At 42.6% G+C, this 17,690-nt stretch overlaps 1 protein-coding gene across 5 annotated transcripts in view; it reads right to left on the bottom strand.

Moving 5' to 3' along the window:
* FAM13A (family with sequence similarity 13 member A) overlaps window positions 1-17,358 on the bottom strand; it is a 131,661-nt gene extending 114,303 nt beyond the window's left edge. For 3 of the 5 annotated variants that reach the window (XM_032109719.1, XM_032109721.1, XM_032109722.1), the window contains exons 1-4: window positions 17,077-17,118; window positions 14,372-14,561; window positions 11,520-11,729; window positions 2,526-2,706 (exon numbers count right to left, since the gene is read on the bottom strand). In XM_032109719.1, coding sequence (XP_031965610.1) covers window positions 2,526-2,706; window positions 11,520-11,729; window positions 14,372-14,561; window positions 17,077-17,103 — 608 coding nt within the window. In that variant the 5' untranslated portion in view covers window positions 17,104-17,118. Of the gene's footprint in view, window positions 1-2,525; window positions 2,707-11,519; window positions 11,730-14,371; window positions 14,562-17,076 lie in introns of all 5 variants that reach the window. The other 2 variants (XM_032109717.1, XM_032109718.1) reach the window with 2 other exon arrangements.
* Window positions 17,359-17,690: the final 332 nt, after the last annotated feature.

The following is a 17,690-nucleotide window of genomic DNA, read 5'->3' as shown; positions in this document are numbered from 1 at the left end:
CAATCCTGAACTGCCTTGAAAAGATCAAGATCTGATGAAACACATAGCTGAATTACCAGATGCTGAAACAGAGTTTAAATAAAATCTACATCCATAACTCTAACCTATTTGGGTCTTTAAAAAACACATTAGCCATTTGTTAAGTGTCAAGCCTTGCTTTCACGGCCTCTTTCACCACATGAGCATTTATTTCAACACGTGTCACATCTGCTGGGCTGGTTACACTCACATACAGCCTCACAAGCCGCTGGGTTTTCACCTCCAGTGAACTCTGCCTTTCTCAGTCTTCTGCAATGGAATGAGGCGATCCCATCTCTGTACCTTACAAAAACTTTGTATCTTTTCCATGCCATCTCAGTAGCAGAGATCAGTTGTGGCAACAACTATACAGCTTTTAACACATATGCTTTGGTTTAATATTAGGAACGCCAATTGCAATTCTGAACCACAGTTCTCTGCATTCTACACCAAAAAATACTCAGAGCTAATTTTTAAACTCTCCTGAAGGAAGCGATGAGTAAACTAAGAATTATTCTAATAGCCACTAGGGAGCTTGAGTCATAGAGATTTAGGCATTGAACTCAATTCTTCTAATTACTTTGTTTGTTCTGAACTGTGCTAATACATTTAGACAGAAATTCCCAAACTACCCATATGAATGCAAGTTTAAAAAATTGTTTTGCTTTTCCTTGTCAGAAATTTGCAGTATTGTGCTTCCAGCAATTCTCATATTCATGCACTCCCATGCATACTACTGTCTTTTGAGCATTTTTTGTTTTGGAGAGGAAAATAATTCTCCTCAAAATGTACTTTATCTCTTTGTACTAATACAGCAAATGCTTTAATCCTGAATTCACCTTCATCATCCACCAGCAACATCTTAAGATAAGGCAGCTGTAGGCCAAGCTTTAGTTTAAGTGTCTCATTGCTGTGTGTTCTCTCCCTAACCAATGGAAAAAGACAGGCTCCTTAAAAAGACAGCAGGCAGCATCGAGCCTAGCTACGTGGAACTGTCTTGATACATTATTACAGGAAACTAATTTCTGTTTTCTCTCTTTAAAGAAATCTACTTCTTTCCGAGAGGAAGCTCAGGGGGATAGATTAGATTAATTGCTTCATGAGACTAAGTTTTACTAGACAATTCAGTATTAGTCCAGAGTGAAATTTTTACAAAGATCAATACAAATGCAACATTGATACAAGGAATCACTTGTCTCTTCTTGGAGATATCACATATCTTTCAAGATTGATGACTGAACTAAACTGCTTAGGTGTCTCCCGTTGAGATCTTGGATGCCAGCCAGAGGGTTCATTGCAGAGGTAAAGGTGCTAACCCTGCACTGCATCACAGCAGTGACTCAACAGAAACCTTCTCACTCAGGAGTGTTCCTGCACCTGGAAATAACTGTTCCTGCTACTGCTGCAAGCTGCACCAGCACGTAAAGCACGTCTTCAGCACAAGCACCCAGGAACTGCTCCCAGTTAAAGAACCCAGTAAAATATTGAGTCAGGCTGATGCCTTTTCCTGGTCTTAAAAATCAAGAGTCAAACACAGTTAGAAGGAAAAAAGGGATTTTACCTTGGTATTTATTTTAAGGATCCTTAGGTGCACTACGTCCACATCGAATGCGCCGAAATGCACACCACAGTGCCCACCCCAAAGAATCCGGTCTAACATTATAGGTTTTACTAATTAGCATATCTATCAAAAATTCCCCAATGAGAGGCTCAAGTGAGCCCCCCTCCCCAAGGAGCCTTCCCCTGGATGGTTCTATCTTAGTTTACAGAATGTGTTCTGGAGAGGACCTTGGGGTCTGGGGCACACTGATCCCTAGCTATGAAGCTTCTAAAATGTTTAGTCTCTTAGCTTGACAAACAAGTCCAAGAATGTAGGCAAAAAGCACTGAGAATACAGAAGTTGTAAAAAGGTATAACAGGGGTATAAAAGAAAAGGCAAAAAATCATCATGGCATCACAGTAAGGAGTCTCAATAGACCAGTGGATCCCCGCAAGCTTCAGAGCAGTTTCTGAATACACTAGAAGGACAGAGAGCCCAGAATCATTAGCATCTGAGGGCAGACACCAGATCACAAGGCCAAACATGCAGACACTACGCAGCATCCATCTCCATTATACAGCACCTGGGTGCTGCATCAGAGTCCTCTTCCACCAAGTACCCTTTGTCACAGCTTTCTGCAGAGAAGCACTCGTATTAACTGACAGCAGAGGAAGAAACCTGTGTGAGCACAAGCCTCCTTGCACTGACAGTCTGAAGGCCTTTCACTGTTCTACTCCCACTCTGCTACCAATGCAGCAATACAAAACTGATTAACAGTTTAGCAAACAGCAAGAGGAAATGGGAAAGCAACTCCACTTCCATTTGGCTCAAAAATAGCTTTAGCACTAAAGTTTAACAGAGCCCCAGTCACTGCCTCCATTTGATCACCTTGACAAATTAAGAGCTCTGACATCCGCATTTCTGGCCACCTGCCAGCATATGGGGAAAAGTAAAAACCCCAACTTACTGAAAGCAGTTTGGTCCAAATACAGTGGCAAGATTGCAAAGATTCATCCTGTTCTCTACGTGATGTTCAGCAACTTTTATCAGGAACTGGCACAGGTACTTCAGCAGGCAGTAATGAGCATCAGGCAGTTCTTTAAGGAGTTCTTTCAAATAACTTTCCTTCTGCATGTCGTTTCTAGAGTCTAGGAAAAACAAGAGAAGAAAAAACATATGTATAAGGTTTTCTCCATTGTTGCCAACTTACTGACATGGGTGAGCAAGCAGTGGGAGCTAAAATTCACTCCTGCTTCTACTCAGAGACACACAACTCCTCAGTTTTCCTCAGGGAATGTGCATGTTTCTCCTGAGGCTCACCCTGGCCACCACAGGCGCTATTTCATTCTTACCCTTATGCTGTAACCTTTTTCCTGAGCAGATTGAGCAGTTACTAACAGTCAGCTAAGAGCTTTAGAGCATGTTTATCCCCACCTGGCACAGCTAAATCTGCTTTAACTCCCTCTCTACCAGATCTCCAGATTCCATGCTCCTTCTGGATGTTATCCCTACTTCCCAAACCCTTCTCATTCTATTAGTCTCCCTTCCCATGAAAACCTTCAAAAATACAAAAGCAAGAACGGTAAAACAAAGAGTCTCCTGAAATGCAGTGTTGTAACAGCACTACAGTACCTTCTGTGGGTGACAACTCTGCTATATATTCAGGAAGGAGCCTTGCTTATGGAGAAAAGACTGTTCTGGGCACTGCCACACTCCAAAATGAGTCAAAATGTGGCCTCACGTTGGACAGTAGCCTTGTTACACTGTACAATCTTCTAGAATTTAGGTATTGATGGAAGTTTTCCATATTGAACTGAGTAACATCCAAGTATTAAAGGAAAAACTGAATGATCTTCACAGATGCTGCATTTATACAGACCCAGGTGGTGAACACAAGCTTGGCCTCACACACAGCTTCTGCTTAATTGTGTCCTGCTGCTAGAAATGAACGCACATGCAAAATTCTTTGCTCCCCTCCTCCATCCCAAAAACACCTTCCAAAAAGTGATTTGTACTCACCAAAATCTTGGGTTTACATGTCAATAAAAGCAAAGTCTTGAAAACAATTCAGTATTACTTTCCCTTTATACCAAAACAGGATGTGTTAGTCCTTGCAAACACTAATTTCTACTCTCCAGAAAAGTGAAATGTTACTGAAATTTCCATATATGTATAAAAACCCCAAGGACTCTGCAACATCATTTTCAGACAGAAGACCTCATGCCCTAAAGGTTTTCTGCACCGATCTAATTATAAGCAGTGTCCATTAGGATGAGGCCATCTGTGCATTTCTAGTACTTTTTCTTTATTTATCAGCCTTATGGGTTGCTGGTGCTAATGCTGTAAAACTGTTGTAGCATAACTGTTTTTTCCTTAGAGATGTACTGTAAGGTTTAAAAACAGTTCTAGTGGTTGGAAGGTTGGAAGTGGTTGGCTTTATTCCACAGAGCCAAGGTAAGATCATGCTAAATGCTTCTTTGTTCTTCCTTCTGTATTCTCTGTAACAGGCTGCCGTGTCCCAAAGTAGCTGCTGGCTTTCCCTGGGAATACAGACATCTTCCCCATGCTCAGGGTAACAAGGGATTTTTGCATTGAGAGGATGTTATAATCTTTAGCAAGGAGATTCATCCAGCACTCAATCAAAACCAAACCTTGCTCAGCCTTCAAGACTCATTTTCAGCCAAGAAGATGGAATAGAACAGGCTGCATCCAAAACAGCTAAGCAAATAGGTGCTGCAGCTCTGCTGGATGCCCTGCAACCAGCATGCAGAGAAGACTGGCAGAAAAACATCCCATGGCTTCTGCTGCAGGAAAAAAGAACATTTTACATTTGCTCCACATTTTTTTGGAGAGAAAAAAAGAAGGGGAAAACAAAAATCTTTGAATACCATTTAATGTATGTATAAACACTTCAGAAGTCTCATCTTTGCTTTTACCTTTAATTTCCCAGAAATATTCCAGGGCTGCACTGAACAGTATTCCAGGAGTAGAGTGCTTTGAAAAGTGGTTAGCTGTGAAAATTAGCAGTCTGTATAAAAATGACTCCTGAGAACTCAACCACTGGGTTGCAGTATTATTTCTGTTTTACAATCAGACACTTTCTGTGGCTAATAAACAGGATTTATTCTGAAAATAGTTTGGCAAACAAACAGGTTCTTTAATATACATACTTGCCACTTGATACAGCTGAAACTTGAGGGACTTCATTTGCTTCCAGGCTTAGGATTCCTGCATTACCTGTCATGCCAAATACTGTACATGGCAAGAAAGTCTTTTTAAGTTTTATATGCACGGTGAATTCACTTTTATGTATCTACTTTGGTACCACAGACTTAGTATGAATTCTTTCATCAGCAGACCAAAGTTTAAAATGCCAGTCAAATTACAGGACCAAACATTTCAACCAACTGATTAACTATATCCTTTTTTTCTACAGGTAAGAAATTAGCTCCTTCAGAAAAGTCAAATATCAAATATGCATGAAGCACACGAGAAAAAAAAATTCCTATTTGCTTGCTTATTGCAAGCTTTTTTACAGCTACAGAGAAGAAAAAACAATCATGACTTTGCAACTAGCAATCAGCTTGGCAACAACAAGCAATCTGATGTATTATTTTATTTCTGCAGCAAAATTTCAGGAGGCTTCTGAAGGCTGTATTAAATGGTATAACAATAAGGAATTTCAGTGCATTTGTCTTTGCACCGATCAAAGTGGACTGTACAGTCTCTGGCTTGGTTACTAATTATCTTTTTATGAGGCTTAAAACAAAACAAAACACAACTGATTTCCATGCAGCCAGAACATTAAAATTCACCTTCTAACATACTTTTCTTTAGATAACAAAGCAACTAGCACAGAGTGTTTTCTACTACAAATTGCTTGCAGTTATGATAAGGAAAGCCAAAGCCATCTCCCAGAAAAAATGTACCTCTTCCATCACTATCATCTAATTAGGGAATGCCCTTGATAACTAATTGCCTCTCTGAGTCTCCCACTGGGGCTTTAGACAGACGGGTACTTTTTCATTTACTGGAGGAATTTCCATCCCTTCCAAACTAGAAAGATGCTAATAACCACCACAAAACATTCTGAACACAGGTTTGCACTCTGACAACAAACAAAGCTACTGGGCCCATGGCCTTAGTCATATTTTCTGGGTAGGATGATCCTGCTCATTCACTATGATTTATTATGGGGTGTGAATCAACATCAAAAATGTTATTTCTGGGCACAGCCAAACCTTTGTTCGTTTCTGTACTTTCAGGAACAGAGACAGACACCACATCATAAGATTATAAGAAATTACCCTAATTGAAGGACATAGAGACACTGAGTAACAGGAGGCAGCAAACCCCATTTACTGAGCCATCAAATTCCTTCTCCTCGTGAAATCTAACAAAATAGGACTTTGCTCCCTCTCCTCCTTCTCCAGTGAAAAAACAAAGGAGGGAACTCAAGTGTTTCTTCCAAAACAATCCAGAAACCAAAACCAATTTGTTGATTCTCCTGCTGATGACATTTCATGGATTTCAGCTTTATTTTTAAAAATTCCTTTTATAGTTTGAGGCGAATCTAGATAGTGACATGCATACATGGTATTCCATGCACTTTGCACAATTTTCAGGACAAGTCTACCACTGCTTTCTATGGCTCTATTTCTTCAAATAGAACAGCTTTTCAACTTTAATTAAAGAGCAAAAATAGTCCTGAGTCATGGTAACAACCCATTCTTTGGATCATTCCTCCTCCTCTTCAGTTTGTTTCAAAGTCAGTCACTAAGATTTACTGAGCTGGTAGTGACCATCAGAAAAACATCTGAGCACCAAAGTGGTTTATGCTACTCACGACTTTCAAGCACAGCACATCCAGCTCTTTTGAAAATTTTGCCCAAAACAGCATATGGAAGGGAAAAGGAAGAAAATAAGAATGAAGGCTAAGAGGAAGGTGCTCTCAAGGCAGATGGACACACTCACCTTGTTATTTTGGGAGCCTTCCAACAGCCATGTGCAATAGACAGCATCTCAACCAAGGCCTGCAAGAGAAGCCCAGCTAGATGTGCAGTCAGGAAGGGCTTGAAACCAAGAATGAAATAGAGGGGATTGGGCTGAGGAACGGAAGAAAACCAGCAGCCTCAGGCCATGTCTAGGCTCAGCAGTCAGAGGACACAGAACAGAGGACCAAGGAAGCCAGCAAGGGCAGTTGGCACCTCAAAGCTGAACTAAGGACTCATTACTGAGGAACAAGTCAAGGAGACAAGTGGAAAGGACAGGCAGTCTCTCCAAAAATGTTAATTAACTAGAAACAGGAGTCTCAACAGTGTAGGAAGTACAGACACATTTGTGAGGGTGTTTTCAGTCTCATTTAATTTCAGCATACACCCACAGCTCACAACAAGAGGGACATATTTTCCAATAGTTCATGCTATTTCTGAACATATTGAGTGTCTCTGACGTGCTAGAGACACAATCTAATTCCCCAATTCATCTCTGTTCACGTTACTCATTCCCTCTGCAGAACATGCTGCCTGAACACCACTAAAGGTATGGAATTCCTGCAAACAGGTGTGTGTAATTGTTTCACTCAAGTCTCAAATGCTCTGACTGTAAACAGCTCCAGCCTGGAAGCACCGAAGCCACATTATCACAGTGCCATGCCCCAGCCAGTTATCTGTGCTGTGAGGTGAGGAAGAGAGGCTAGTGCTCAGTGTCATGCTACCATGTCTGCATAGCTTCCAGCTGCCTTGCATACTACCAGACTGGAGGGCAGACAGAAAAGCTTGCATCTGTCAGCAGCTCTCAATGTGCCCTGGGAAGCTGATCTTCGGCACAGAGGCAGCACGTTGGCATTGCAGTACCATGGCACCCACTGGGCCACCGGAGGAATTAAAGCATTTCTCTCCACCTCCAGAGTCTGTGAGAAGTGGGACTCCAGTCTCTCTCTGCCAAGAAACAATCTGCTTCAGACATGATCCTTCAGACATGATCCTGCCCCAGAGGGAAACAAATCACGCCTTGTTGCCACCAGGAGCAGAAATGTTGTACGTCCTCCTTGTAAGAAGGCTGTCATCACAATCCAGCTTGAGACACCTCACTCTCTATCATGACAGCACTTCGTAGCACTGTATTTATCCTTCATTCCAACATACTGGAGGAAGAGCACACTTCTTTTGGAACTCTGGTGTGTGTCATCTGCATAAAAAATCCAGTTCCAAGACTTTTTACAGCATAACAAATGTCATCTGCACATGGAAAACTGAAGTTATTTCTCTAGATTGGAAATAGCTCTGTTAACACTAAAATGACAATAAAAGTCAAAGGAAAAGGTTAAAATTATGTCACAAGATCCCAGAGAACCACACATACCTAACAAATCAGATCTGGTGCACTGCTGCAGTTACCATGGTTAAAAGGTCAGCTCTCATCTATTAATTTTCACAGTCACTGTTCAGATCAAAATTTGACCTCTAAAATCCCCCAACACAAGCTGTATTTTTGGTTCTGCTTGTTCACCTAACTCAAACAGCTGCTGGCTACTAAGTGTTCTGTAAACTGACCTGTTCCGGGGAGCTGCTCCTTCCCTTCCACCACCTCCCATCCCACACCCTGAAACTAGCAAGGCTGTTCACAGGCACCAAATAAAACTATGCCAGTCATCACAAGCTGTGAGCAGAAGGAGGTATGTGAATTAGAATTCACATCTAGCTGCTGCCCACTGAAAAAAATCTAAATTCTATAGGATGGAGCTATGTCAAGAAGCCAGAGTGATGAAATAGCATTAAACTTAATTAGACTGAGTACAAAAGGAAGACAGAGTCCATATTTCACTGTACTTCTGCTGGAGGAGGGAATGAAATAACAACAACAGAAAAAAAATTTACAGTACAATAGCACTTTGTCTTGATGAAAGCAAGTGACCTGTGAAAGGGGTAAGAGCTGTACGTACAGTTCCCAGTATGTACGGATGTCTTAAGAGTCAGTGTTCACGATACAGAAGATAAGAAATGAAAAGCCAGAAGGAATAAACAAGCTCAGGCAGGGATTGCTGTATGGGAGCTGCTAATTTCTGGCTGAGGTTTCTCTAAGTACAGCCTATTTCACATGGGTGGGCACAGCTCTGCTCTGCAGTGAAGCCTCAGACACAAAAGAGATTGTGATGGACATTTTTTACCCCAGAACTCCCCGTAAGGAGCAGCCTTTATTTGTTAGGCACTGTGAGGAGACCAGCCAACACCAAGGTCATGATCAGTGTGTGCCTGGCTTGCGCTTGCAACACACATCTTCGATCAACATCGTTTACAGAGGGAGGCCCTTCTCAGCTCCCACTGCCACTGGCCTTCTCCAAGGGCACAGAGAGAATGCCAGGACACACCACGATACATTACATGATGTTTTATGGAGCTGCATAGTCTTGGCATTACGTTGAATATTTATATAAACATACTTTAGGACTTTAGGGCAGCATGCAGAGCTCTGTTTCACACAACACTGCATAGGCTGCAGACAGCAATGCCAAACCAGATGCATGGACTTCCTGAACACCAACAGGACAGCTTCTCTCTTTCATAATAGGTCAGATTATTTCTCTTTGATTTGGTAACAAATTTGAGAGCAAATTTGATTTCAAATAGGAATTGAAAAGGGTTACAGCTACAGGTAAAATTTGTAATTTTCAGTCCAGTTTTTTTTTTAACTAGAGGGATCAATCTCTAACCATTTTTATAGTAAGTAAAGTAACTATGTGTTTTTCTCAGGCCAAGATCTCAGATGGCTTAAAAACTGCTGATAACAATCCCTAAAAATACACCAGAAGAAATCTAGCATAATCCTAGAAAAACATTTCCCATGCAAAGCTTCAACAGGAGAGAATACAGAGGTTGTGACAGAGCTTGTATTTGCCTTCACTGTAGACATGCCACAAAGTGGCTCCAGATTCAAAGTTATTTTTTAATAACCTGCTGACTCAGAAACAGTTTGCCCTACTCTCTTCACAGTTTACAAAACGAACACCCAGGCACGCACTCTCCTGGTACCATTTTGCAACCAATACCTTTGCACATACTTTGATAAGTGAACAGATAACTCCTGCAATCCTGCACAGCTGGTTGATCATTTAACTGCAAGCAAATGCCCCCACCTACCACTTAAACTAATCTGAACATGGTCAAAGTCACCAGTGCCTTTCATAACTACTCATTTATGCTCTATTTTCTATGGCATGAAAAACCCTTCAAATTTTCTTCAAACTTTACAAAAGCCTTCCCCTTGCCACAATAGCCAACTGGAATTTTTCAAATAAGACTTTTTTCTCCCTAATCAAAGTTGTAATGGCACTAAGTTGGATCTTATTGTGAGATATAGGCAAACTTAGCTATGAGGACACGTCACAGTTGGATGGATTTTTGCAGAACTGGGTTCATAGGTTACACCAGTAACTCTATTTGGAAACAAGAAAGTTTGGTGAGTAAATCTGCTAAGTAAGGATACCTATCTCATTTCCCTAGAAAGTACTGGGGGGATTTTGCCTTTCCTGTGAGAGATGGAACAAATTAACCTTTCCACAAACACCACAAACAGCACTGTTCACAAAGGACATCAGCAGTTTCTGGTAAAATACATCAATATTTCTTGGGGGGCAGGGATATGGAACAGCAAAGGTGTGACTTATACTAATTTACACTTAAACTGTGATTTATGAGAAAGAATATAAGTAAAATGCAGCTCATGAGTCAGACCTGGTGAAATCCAAAAGATCCCAAGGAAAGCACAGCAATGACCAGAAAAAGGGGACTTTCTAAAACAATAGCACCTTCCTATACAACACTTGCTGAACCCTATCCTTGTGCCCCTGACAACTTTACTAAATAGGAAGGTATTTTACACAGCCCACATACAACCTTATTACAGCTGAAATGTCTGCACTCAAGGTAAAGCACAAAGCTCTTCTCCAGTGCACCATCAACACTCTCTACAGCCCAGTTAACAAAAGAAAGAAAGAAGAAACACATGGCAGTATTCTTACTCCTCCTGGAAATGGCGAAATTTTCTCTCCACTGAACGTAAGAAACGTAGAAGGAAGTCCTCAAGACAAGGGTGTGAGAACTTTGCACCATCTTCCACAAGGGATGCATGCCAGAGTGCATGTTCCTCCTCTGCATTTTCCAGTAACTTTACCCACCCACCTTGCAGCTTCTGAGGAAAACATAAAGAAGTGTTGACTGCCTGCAGCAAGAGAGATGAACTGTCAGTGACCCACACAGCCAAGCAATAGGGCCAACCACCACTTATTCCACCTACCACCACCAGAGATTGTCAGATTCAGATGAATTAGACTGAAACTTGCATAACTCTCTTCAAAATGGTTTCTCAGCTTTCCACAGCAGAAGTGGTGGTCTTTACTATGGCTGTTCCACCACTTGAAGGTGGATGAGGGGGTGTCAATAAAAAAAAAAAAAAAAAAGAAATCTTCCATGTTGTGTGCTATGACAGGGAATAAAACATAAAGTCTGCTGTTACTTGCAAACTGGTTCTTTTTTTTGATGGACAATCACATTACTTAGTGAGAAGCAGAAACTTTGGCAGTACATGCTTTTGGCCCAATTTGACCAGCAGATGAAGTTCTCACTTCTCAGAGTCCATTACAATGAAACTGCCAAAAACACCCTAGCAAACAGAAGCAAATCTGAGTCCTAAAGAGACTACAATTATTGTCTACAAGCATACCCAAAGAAACCAGCTCATCATTTCACTTTTTATTCAACAGATATAACTGGATTAGAAAATCATAAATAGTCCAGACTTTACCAAATACATAAGAAACATTTTTCTGCCTCTTGTAACAGAATTGCACATCTGGGAGCAGGTGAGAGCTGAAGCCAAAGGAAATGAGGAACAAAGTAAACTAAGAAACCAGTTATCCAGAAAGAAAGTGCATTGAAGGATGGAGATTTTACCTCTCACTTACCCTGGTAAAGCTGGATGAACCTGGGATGTAAGGCAGACGTGATAATCCCATCTGGCAACTCTCTCAAGAACAGTTTCAGCAGACTGGCTGCTGAGTACACATCACCATCTTTAACGAGTTCCACCTCTTCCCCACGCTCGTACTGCAGACGCAGCTGCTCCACCATTTTCATGCTGCCGTTCACCCTGAAGAGACCTTCCTGTGTCATACCTGTAATTAAAAACTGATTTAAGATTGAGCTGAACTACCACATCCCAGTGATACCATGAAACACATATTCTAGTTTGAATAACACGTAGTAATACAAACAAGGGCAATTAACACATCATAATATAAAAAAAAAAAATACTACTTTTTCCCCAGAACGACCCCCCCCCCCCCATCAGTTAGTTGGATTATAAATAAAAATACTAGTGACAAGATCTTGAGGCCTGAGATACTCTTTTGAGAACCCACAACACAGCAATGCCACTGAGTTGTCTCACACCATGGAGAAACCAACTGAGACAGCCATATTTTCCACTGGTATATTTCAACAGAAAAGGATCCTACAAAGGACTCTACAAAACAGTTCTGTTGCTTCATTTTTGCAAGTAGCCCACTACCTTGAGCAGGACTGCTGAACTCACACATGTAACTACTTCCAGCTCCATGTTCCAGGGTAACAGGTTCTTACCTGTGACCATCATGAGGCAAAAACATCTGAATATGTGCTGAGTGCAGCTGTAACTCCATAGTGAGTTCTGCAACTTTATGACAGTAGGAAATTTCAATAAGCAAATAATGTTTCCTGCTCAGCACAAAGCCCAAAGTATTTCACAATGAAAAAGGAATGGTATCAATCACTACAGGCCAGACACCCCACACCCTGTAAAGCAGATGTACAAAAAAGGAGGCTTCAAGAGAGGAAGTCAGAAGAATCACACTAAATTGAACATCACTTTCTAGGCATTTGTTAAGACTCAAAACCTTTTGTGAAGAGCCTAAAACTGAAGTCTGTAAATTAATTTTCTTCCAGAACACTTTCACCACAAAAATTCTGCCTTTTCTAATGCTGTGTCTGTGGACCTGCTTGTTCTTCCTCAGGAGCGTAACACTAAGAGGATTGAAATATATATTGTTTTCATCAGTTCAGACTAAACGTCAAGGAACTGCAATCTGACAGAATGCTTCCAGTCCAGGAAATCAATTCTGAGGCAGCAGTTTGTAGAGAAAAATAATCTCTTTTATTGGACCAGAAGACAAATTGCTCAAGTGAAGGGGAAAAATGGACAAGCACTCCAACATTTTACTTGACTAAAGCAGAGTTTGTATTCCTGCATTCACAGAAAAATGCATTCTCATGTGACATGCTGTGCTGCCATCTCGAGGGCAGAAAAGACCTCATCTCAATAATGATTTTTGGTTTTGCAGCACTAGGTGAGCAAAGGACACAGGCCCCATACAGATCAAACTTCCTTCCCTCTTTCTCACTCATTTATGGAAATAAAGAGAGGCTAGAACATCCAGAAAACAGTAATTAGAAACTACTAAATACAGCACAGAGAAATTTGGCTTCACCTATAAATTTGGAAACAGGCAGCTTAATGCAAACTTAGTTTAAGGATGCAGCTGCCCGAGAGTCAACTCAGCCTGGGTGTCTGGGCCTTTGTTAAAAATGCCTTCGCAGTTAACATCACCATTAATTCACAAAACAAATCTTACACAGATACAGGACACCCATTTCAACAACTTTCTATGTAAGAGGGTATCTTTGAGATCTCGCTTCCACTTTAGAGAAAGAGAATTGCCTTTATCTTTATCGGGGTCAGATAATCAACTTGGCATTCAGAAGCCCAGCTAATCTTGCTGCAGAGTAGAAAACTTGGCTTGTTTAGTCCATATTTGGGACACAGTCGTGTGGGATTCCGATCTTTTTATGGAACACAGAGCACAGCCCACAACGTGCAGTCAAGAGTGTTTGTCAGTTTCTGGTTTTGATTAAACCCTAAATGATGGAAAGCTTTTTCCATTCTTTCTCTTCCAGTGTCCCAGCAGGCCACTTTAAGGCAGGTTGAAGTAGATCAAGCAAGATGCTGCTGTGTAAAGGCAGGATCATGTTTTACACTTGCACTGTACCTTAATTCAAGCTGATTTTCAAACCATGTTTGCATCTATGAGCTTCTGAGGATCTATCAAGATACAATCATAGAATCTAAGCCTCTGCAGCTGGATTATCATTAATGAGTAGCTAAAAGAAAAACCTTAGGGTAAAACCAGATGCAGCTTCTTAGAAGATGAAATTACCGCCACAAAACCGTTTCCATTGCTGACCAAATGCCATACAACACATCTGTGCACCACTAGTGTTCTAGGTTTCTACAAGATGTATTTCAACAACAGGAACTAAATTAATTCCCATTAAATGAATGTAGAGAGAAGCTAAGAATTGAACACGTGCTTCCTCGAGGGGATTCATAATAACTGGAATCTATACGAACATGTATTCCTTTTCAGTAATATTCTCTGATGGGGTGTGTGTGTGTGTGCCAGTGACTGTCTCTATACAGAGAAAGTATTAAAGACAATTGTTTTGCAACGGGAAGATGACACAAACCTTCACAAATGGAATACATTTCATTTATAAACCGAACAGCTTGTTTATGAGCGTGCTGCTACTTAACACTGTACTTTACGTTTACAAACATATTAAAAAGTAAGTTCAGCATCAAGGCAGAAAAAAAAAAGAAGCAAACCACATACAGTAACATTCTTTGCCTGCGGTTAGTTCCACAAAAAAAAGACAGATTCTTCCCTTTGAAGAGTCTTACATAAAGAGTGCTACATAGGAGAAGTGACTCCACTAAGCTTACCATGCTGGGTGAGGTACTCGACTATATTCCACACAACTATTGGGATTCCATTTTTGCTCAGTCCCTGCTGCTGGAGCTCCAGGAGGCTCACACCAAACACCTTTGGACAGGCCGTGTCCCTCTGCTTGTTCAGTGGAAGCACAGCTATCTTTTTCATGTCCTCCTTCAATCTCACAGCTGATTTGTTCTGCTTAAAGGAGCAGAGGGGAAAAAAAAAAGTGCATTAGTCACATTTGCTGCAGAAGGTTGCGTGGTCACAACACAAGCACATCCATCGAAACTGGCTTCTACGCTCCAGAATAAGGGTTTGGCCCCACTTCACTTTAATCCCCAGGAAAAAACTTCTGTGAAGCAGGAAAGTAAAAATGAACAGAGGAAAAAATAGAAGAGGAACAAAAATGTAAGCAGTCTGTAGGTAAGGGAGAAAGACTTTTGTAGACAAGCTTGCTACTTTATAGAATAACAACTGGGAGCAAGTAAGCAGAAGACTGCTGTTGTTAACTCATGAAAATCACATGGATTACAAAAGCATCTGGACAAACACAAACAATCCCAATACACCACCAGTAGCTCAACTTGTCACCAGGATGCCTGTCAGGGCAGCAGTCTGGAGAAGGTTCACTACACTCTTCTTCCAAATGCTGTTTCCTAGGGGTTCATTTTGGCCACTGTCAGGTGAGATGGATTCTTATGAAAGATTTTCTGTTATGTTTAGTATCTGCTAAGCCTGAAATTTAATTACTAAGGTTTTAGGGTTAGAAAGGGACTATGTAATCTAATCACACATAGCAAGGGGGGTGGAAAATCCACTACACAATAAACCTTTAATCCCACAGGTTCTTCTGGAGGCACAACATTCTCACAAGTTTTGAGTTGCGGTGACAGAGAAAACATGGGAAGACAGTCAAGAACACCCAGAGGAATAAAACAATACATGATTAATTTATAGGACTGATCATAGGCAGAAATCTTAATCAGCTCACAGCATTGCACATTTGGGAAGACAGTTCAAGGCAGAGCAGCAGCATCAACCACCACAGCTGCAATCCCACTGCAGGAACTGGGAGCCACTGCTACCACAGAGCTCAATCTCTTTGTTTAAGAAGTCGACCACTGGCATGATGCTTAAAAATAAACTTATTCCTGCTGTGTTTCATTAACAAACTGGTTGTAGAAACTGTACACATGGAGAATACTGTATAGCAACACAAAAAAGTGCTCACTCTTGCCTAAAGTCTTGACACTTGACTGTGTTAAGACAGATTTTAGCACAGCATACATATTTTATTTTATTTTAAACAAGCCTTTAAAATCTTTTCACTTGAGACACAACGTCTTTACTGTAGGAAACACGAACATCTGCTATGCTGCTGTTAAGAGTGACTGTCCTTTCAGATATAAAATGATCTAGCAGATCACTCACTTGGCTGTGCTTTTCCCATTAAACAGTTATTTGAAGCACATGTGTGCTCTATAGTCCCAGGTCCTACACAACACTTGTCTGATATTTACGAAAGATGTTGCTTATATAAACATCATAAATATGCTTTATTATCTGTGAAACAGACTTGCAATATTGCCTTATTGTGGCCATCTTACAAATATTTACAATGAACAGTAGATGCACCAGTGTTTGAACTAAAATTTGACTGACATTAAAATACCACATCTCTTTTAAAAAGACTTGTTCCCATTCAGGATTAAATGAATAATCAGCAATTTTGATTCCAGGCAGACACATGCCAAGGGAAAAAATCACATAGACTAGATTAAATTCAGAAGACAGCAAAAATCCTTTGAGCAGTTTCTGAGCAGCTTTTCCAATTAAGGCCTTCAATTAGCCTCACAATCTTGCTCACTTACAGGTTTCCAGCCTGTTTCAACATTTGAAAACCTGAGTCACTGAGCAGGATTTACTTGGGGACCCTCGCTATTTAAACCTGCATGAGAACCGACAGACATTTGCCATGTCCACAGAAACAATAGGAAATTTTGAGCTTGTTTCAGGATCTGGAGAGGCTGTGCTAACTAGGAAAAAAAAATTACGTGGTTATGCAAAATACACATCTAACCAAAATCAAAATAAAGCCATCCCCTCAAAACAGCTCTGAAACAAAGAGTTCAGTGTTACGTTGCCTTATAGATGGAAGATCTGACTTTACACAGGCAAAACGTGTCCAAGTATTAATGCTACTGTTGCTAATTTCCAAGACTGGGAAAGCAACTTAATCATCCCTGCACGATGCCGCCAAAAAGTGCCGCCCAGACACTTGGAAAGAAACCTATTCAGACGCCGCAGGGGCGCACTTTTACGGCTCACCCAACAACTTTAACGCAGGGAACGCGACAGGGCAGTTGTTCTCTGGGTTTAAAAAAAAAAAGGGAAGAAAAAACTTAAAACCGCCTGTTACTAATCTTCGCCTCTCCCAAACGAGCGGCAGCTGCCGAGCGGGGAGAAGAAGAAAGAAGAGAGAGAAAAAGAAAGAGAGAAGGAGAGAACAGATGGGGAGCGCTCGGGACGAGGAGAAGGCGCCGGGCCCGCACCGGCCTCCCCTGCCCCGGGCCCGCAAGAGACGCCGGCGGAGGGCGGGAAGAGGAGGAGGAGGAGGAGGAGGCTGATCCAGCCGCCATCCAGCCGCCCCCGCCCGCTCCGCCGGCAGCGCCGCCCCGCTCCCGTTCCCGTGCCGCCGCCAGCCCCTACTCACGCGTACGGCCAGAGCCCCGGCCCCCATGCCGGCTGCCGCTCTGCCCCGGCCGCCCGCCCTCGCTGCTCCCGGCGGTCCCCTGCCGGCGAGAGCCCCGGCCCCGAGGTGCCGCCCGCCGCCCCGGCCCGCCCCGCAGCCCGCGGGGGGAGCGGAGCCGGGCCCCCGCCTCCCGCCGGAGCGGCCGGGCGGGCACGGCTGGGGTGCCTCTGCGTCCCGGAGCCTCTCCGGGTCGTGGCGGCCGGAGCGCGGGCCCCGCGGCTGCACCGCGCGGCTCCCGGGCATCACCGAGGCCCCGGGCCGGGCAGCCGGGACCAGCTCGGTACCGGGCGGGGAGCGGAGCCGCTCCGCCTGTGTGCGAGCCTGGGCTCGGGCAGAGCCGCTGGAAGTGTCGCCGCGAACCCGCCGAGCCCAGTAACGTTAGCGGGCTGCGGGGGAACCGCAACCGCGCCCGCCCGCAGCGCGAACGGAGCCCGGCCGAACAAACCCTTCCGTGCCACGGCCCCGCGGAGCACGACGCGGTGCAACACTTGGCCTGAGTTTGGGAAGTGTGAGCAGTCCAAGCATTGCCCCCCGTTATGATTTTCCATCTAGGGATATGTTGGTGAAATAGAGAA

Source organism: Corvus moneduloides, chromosome 5 (assembly GCF_009650955.1).
Source record: "Corvus moneduloides isolate bCorMon1 chromosome 5, bCorMon1.pri, whole genome shotgun sequence".
In the NCBI taxonomy this organism is placed as follows: domain Eukaryota; kingdom Metazoa; phylum Chordata; class Aves; order Passeriformes; family Corvidae; genus Corvus; species Corvus moneduloides.
This window is presented reverse-complemented; position numbering and strand designations above follow the sequence as displayed.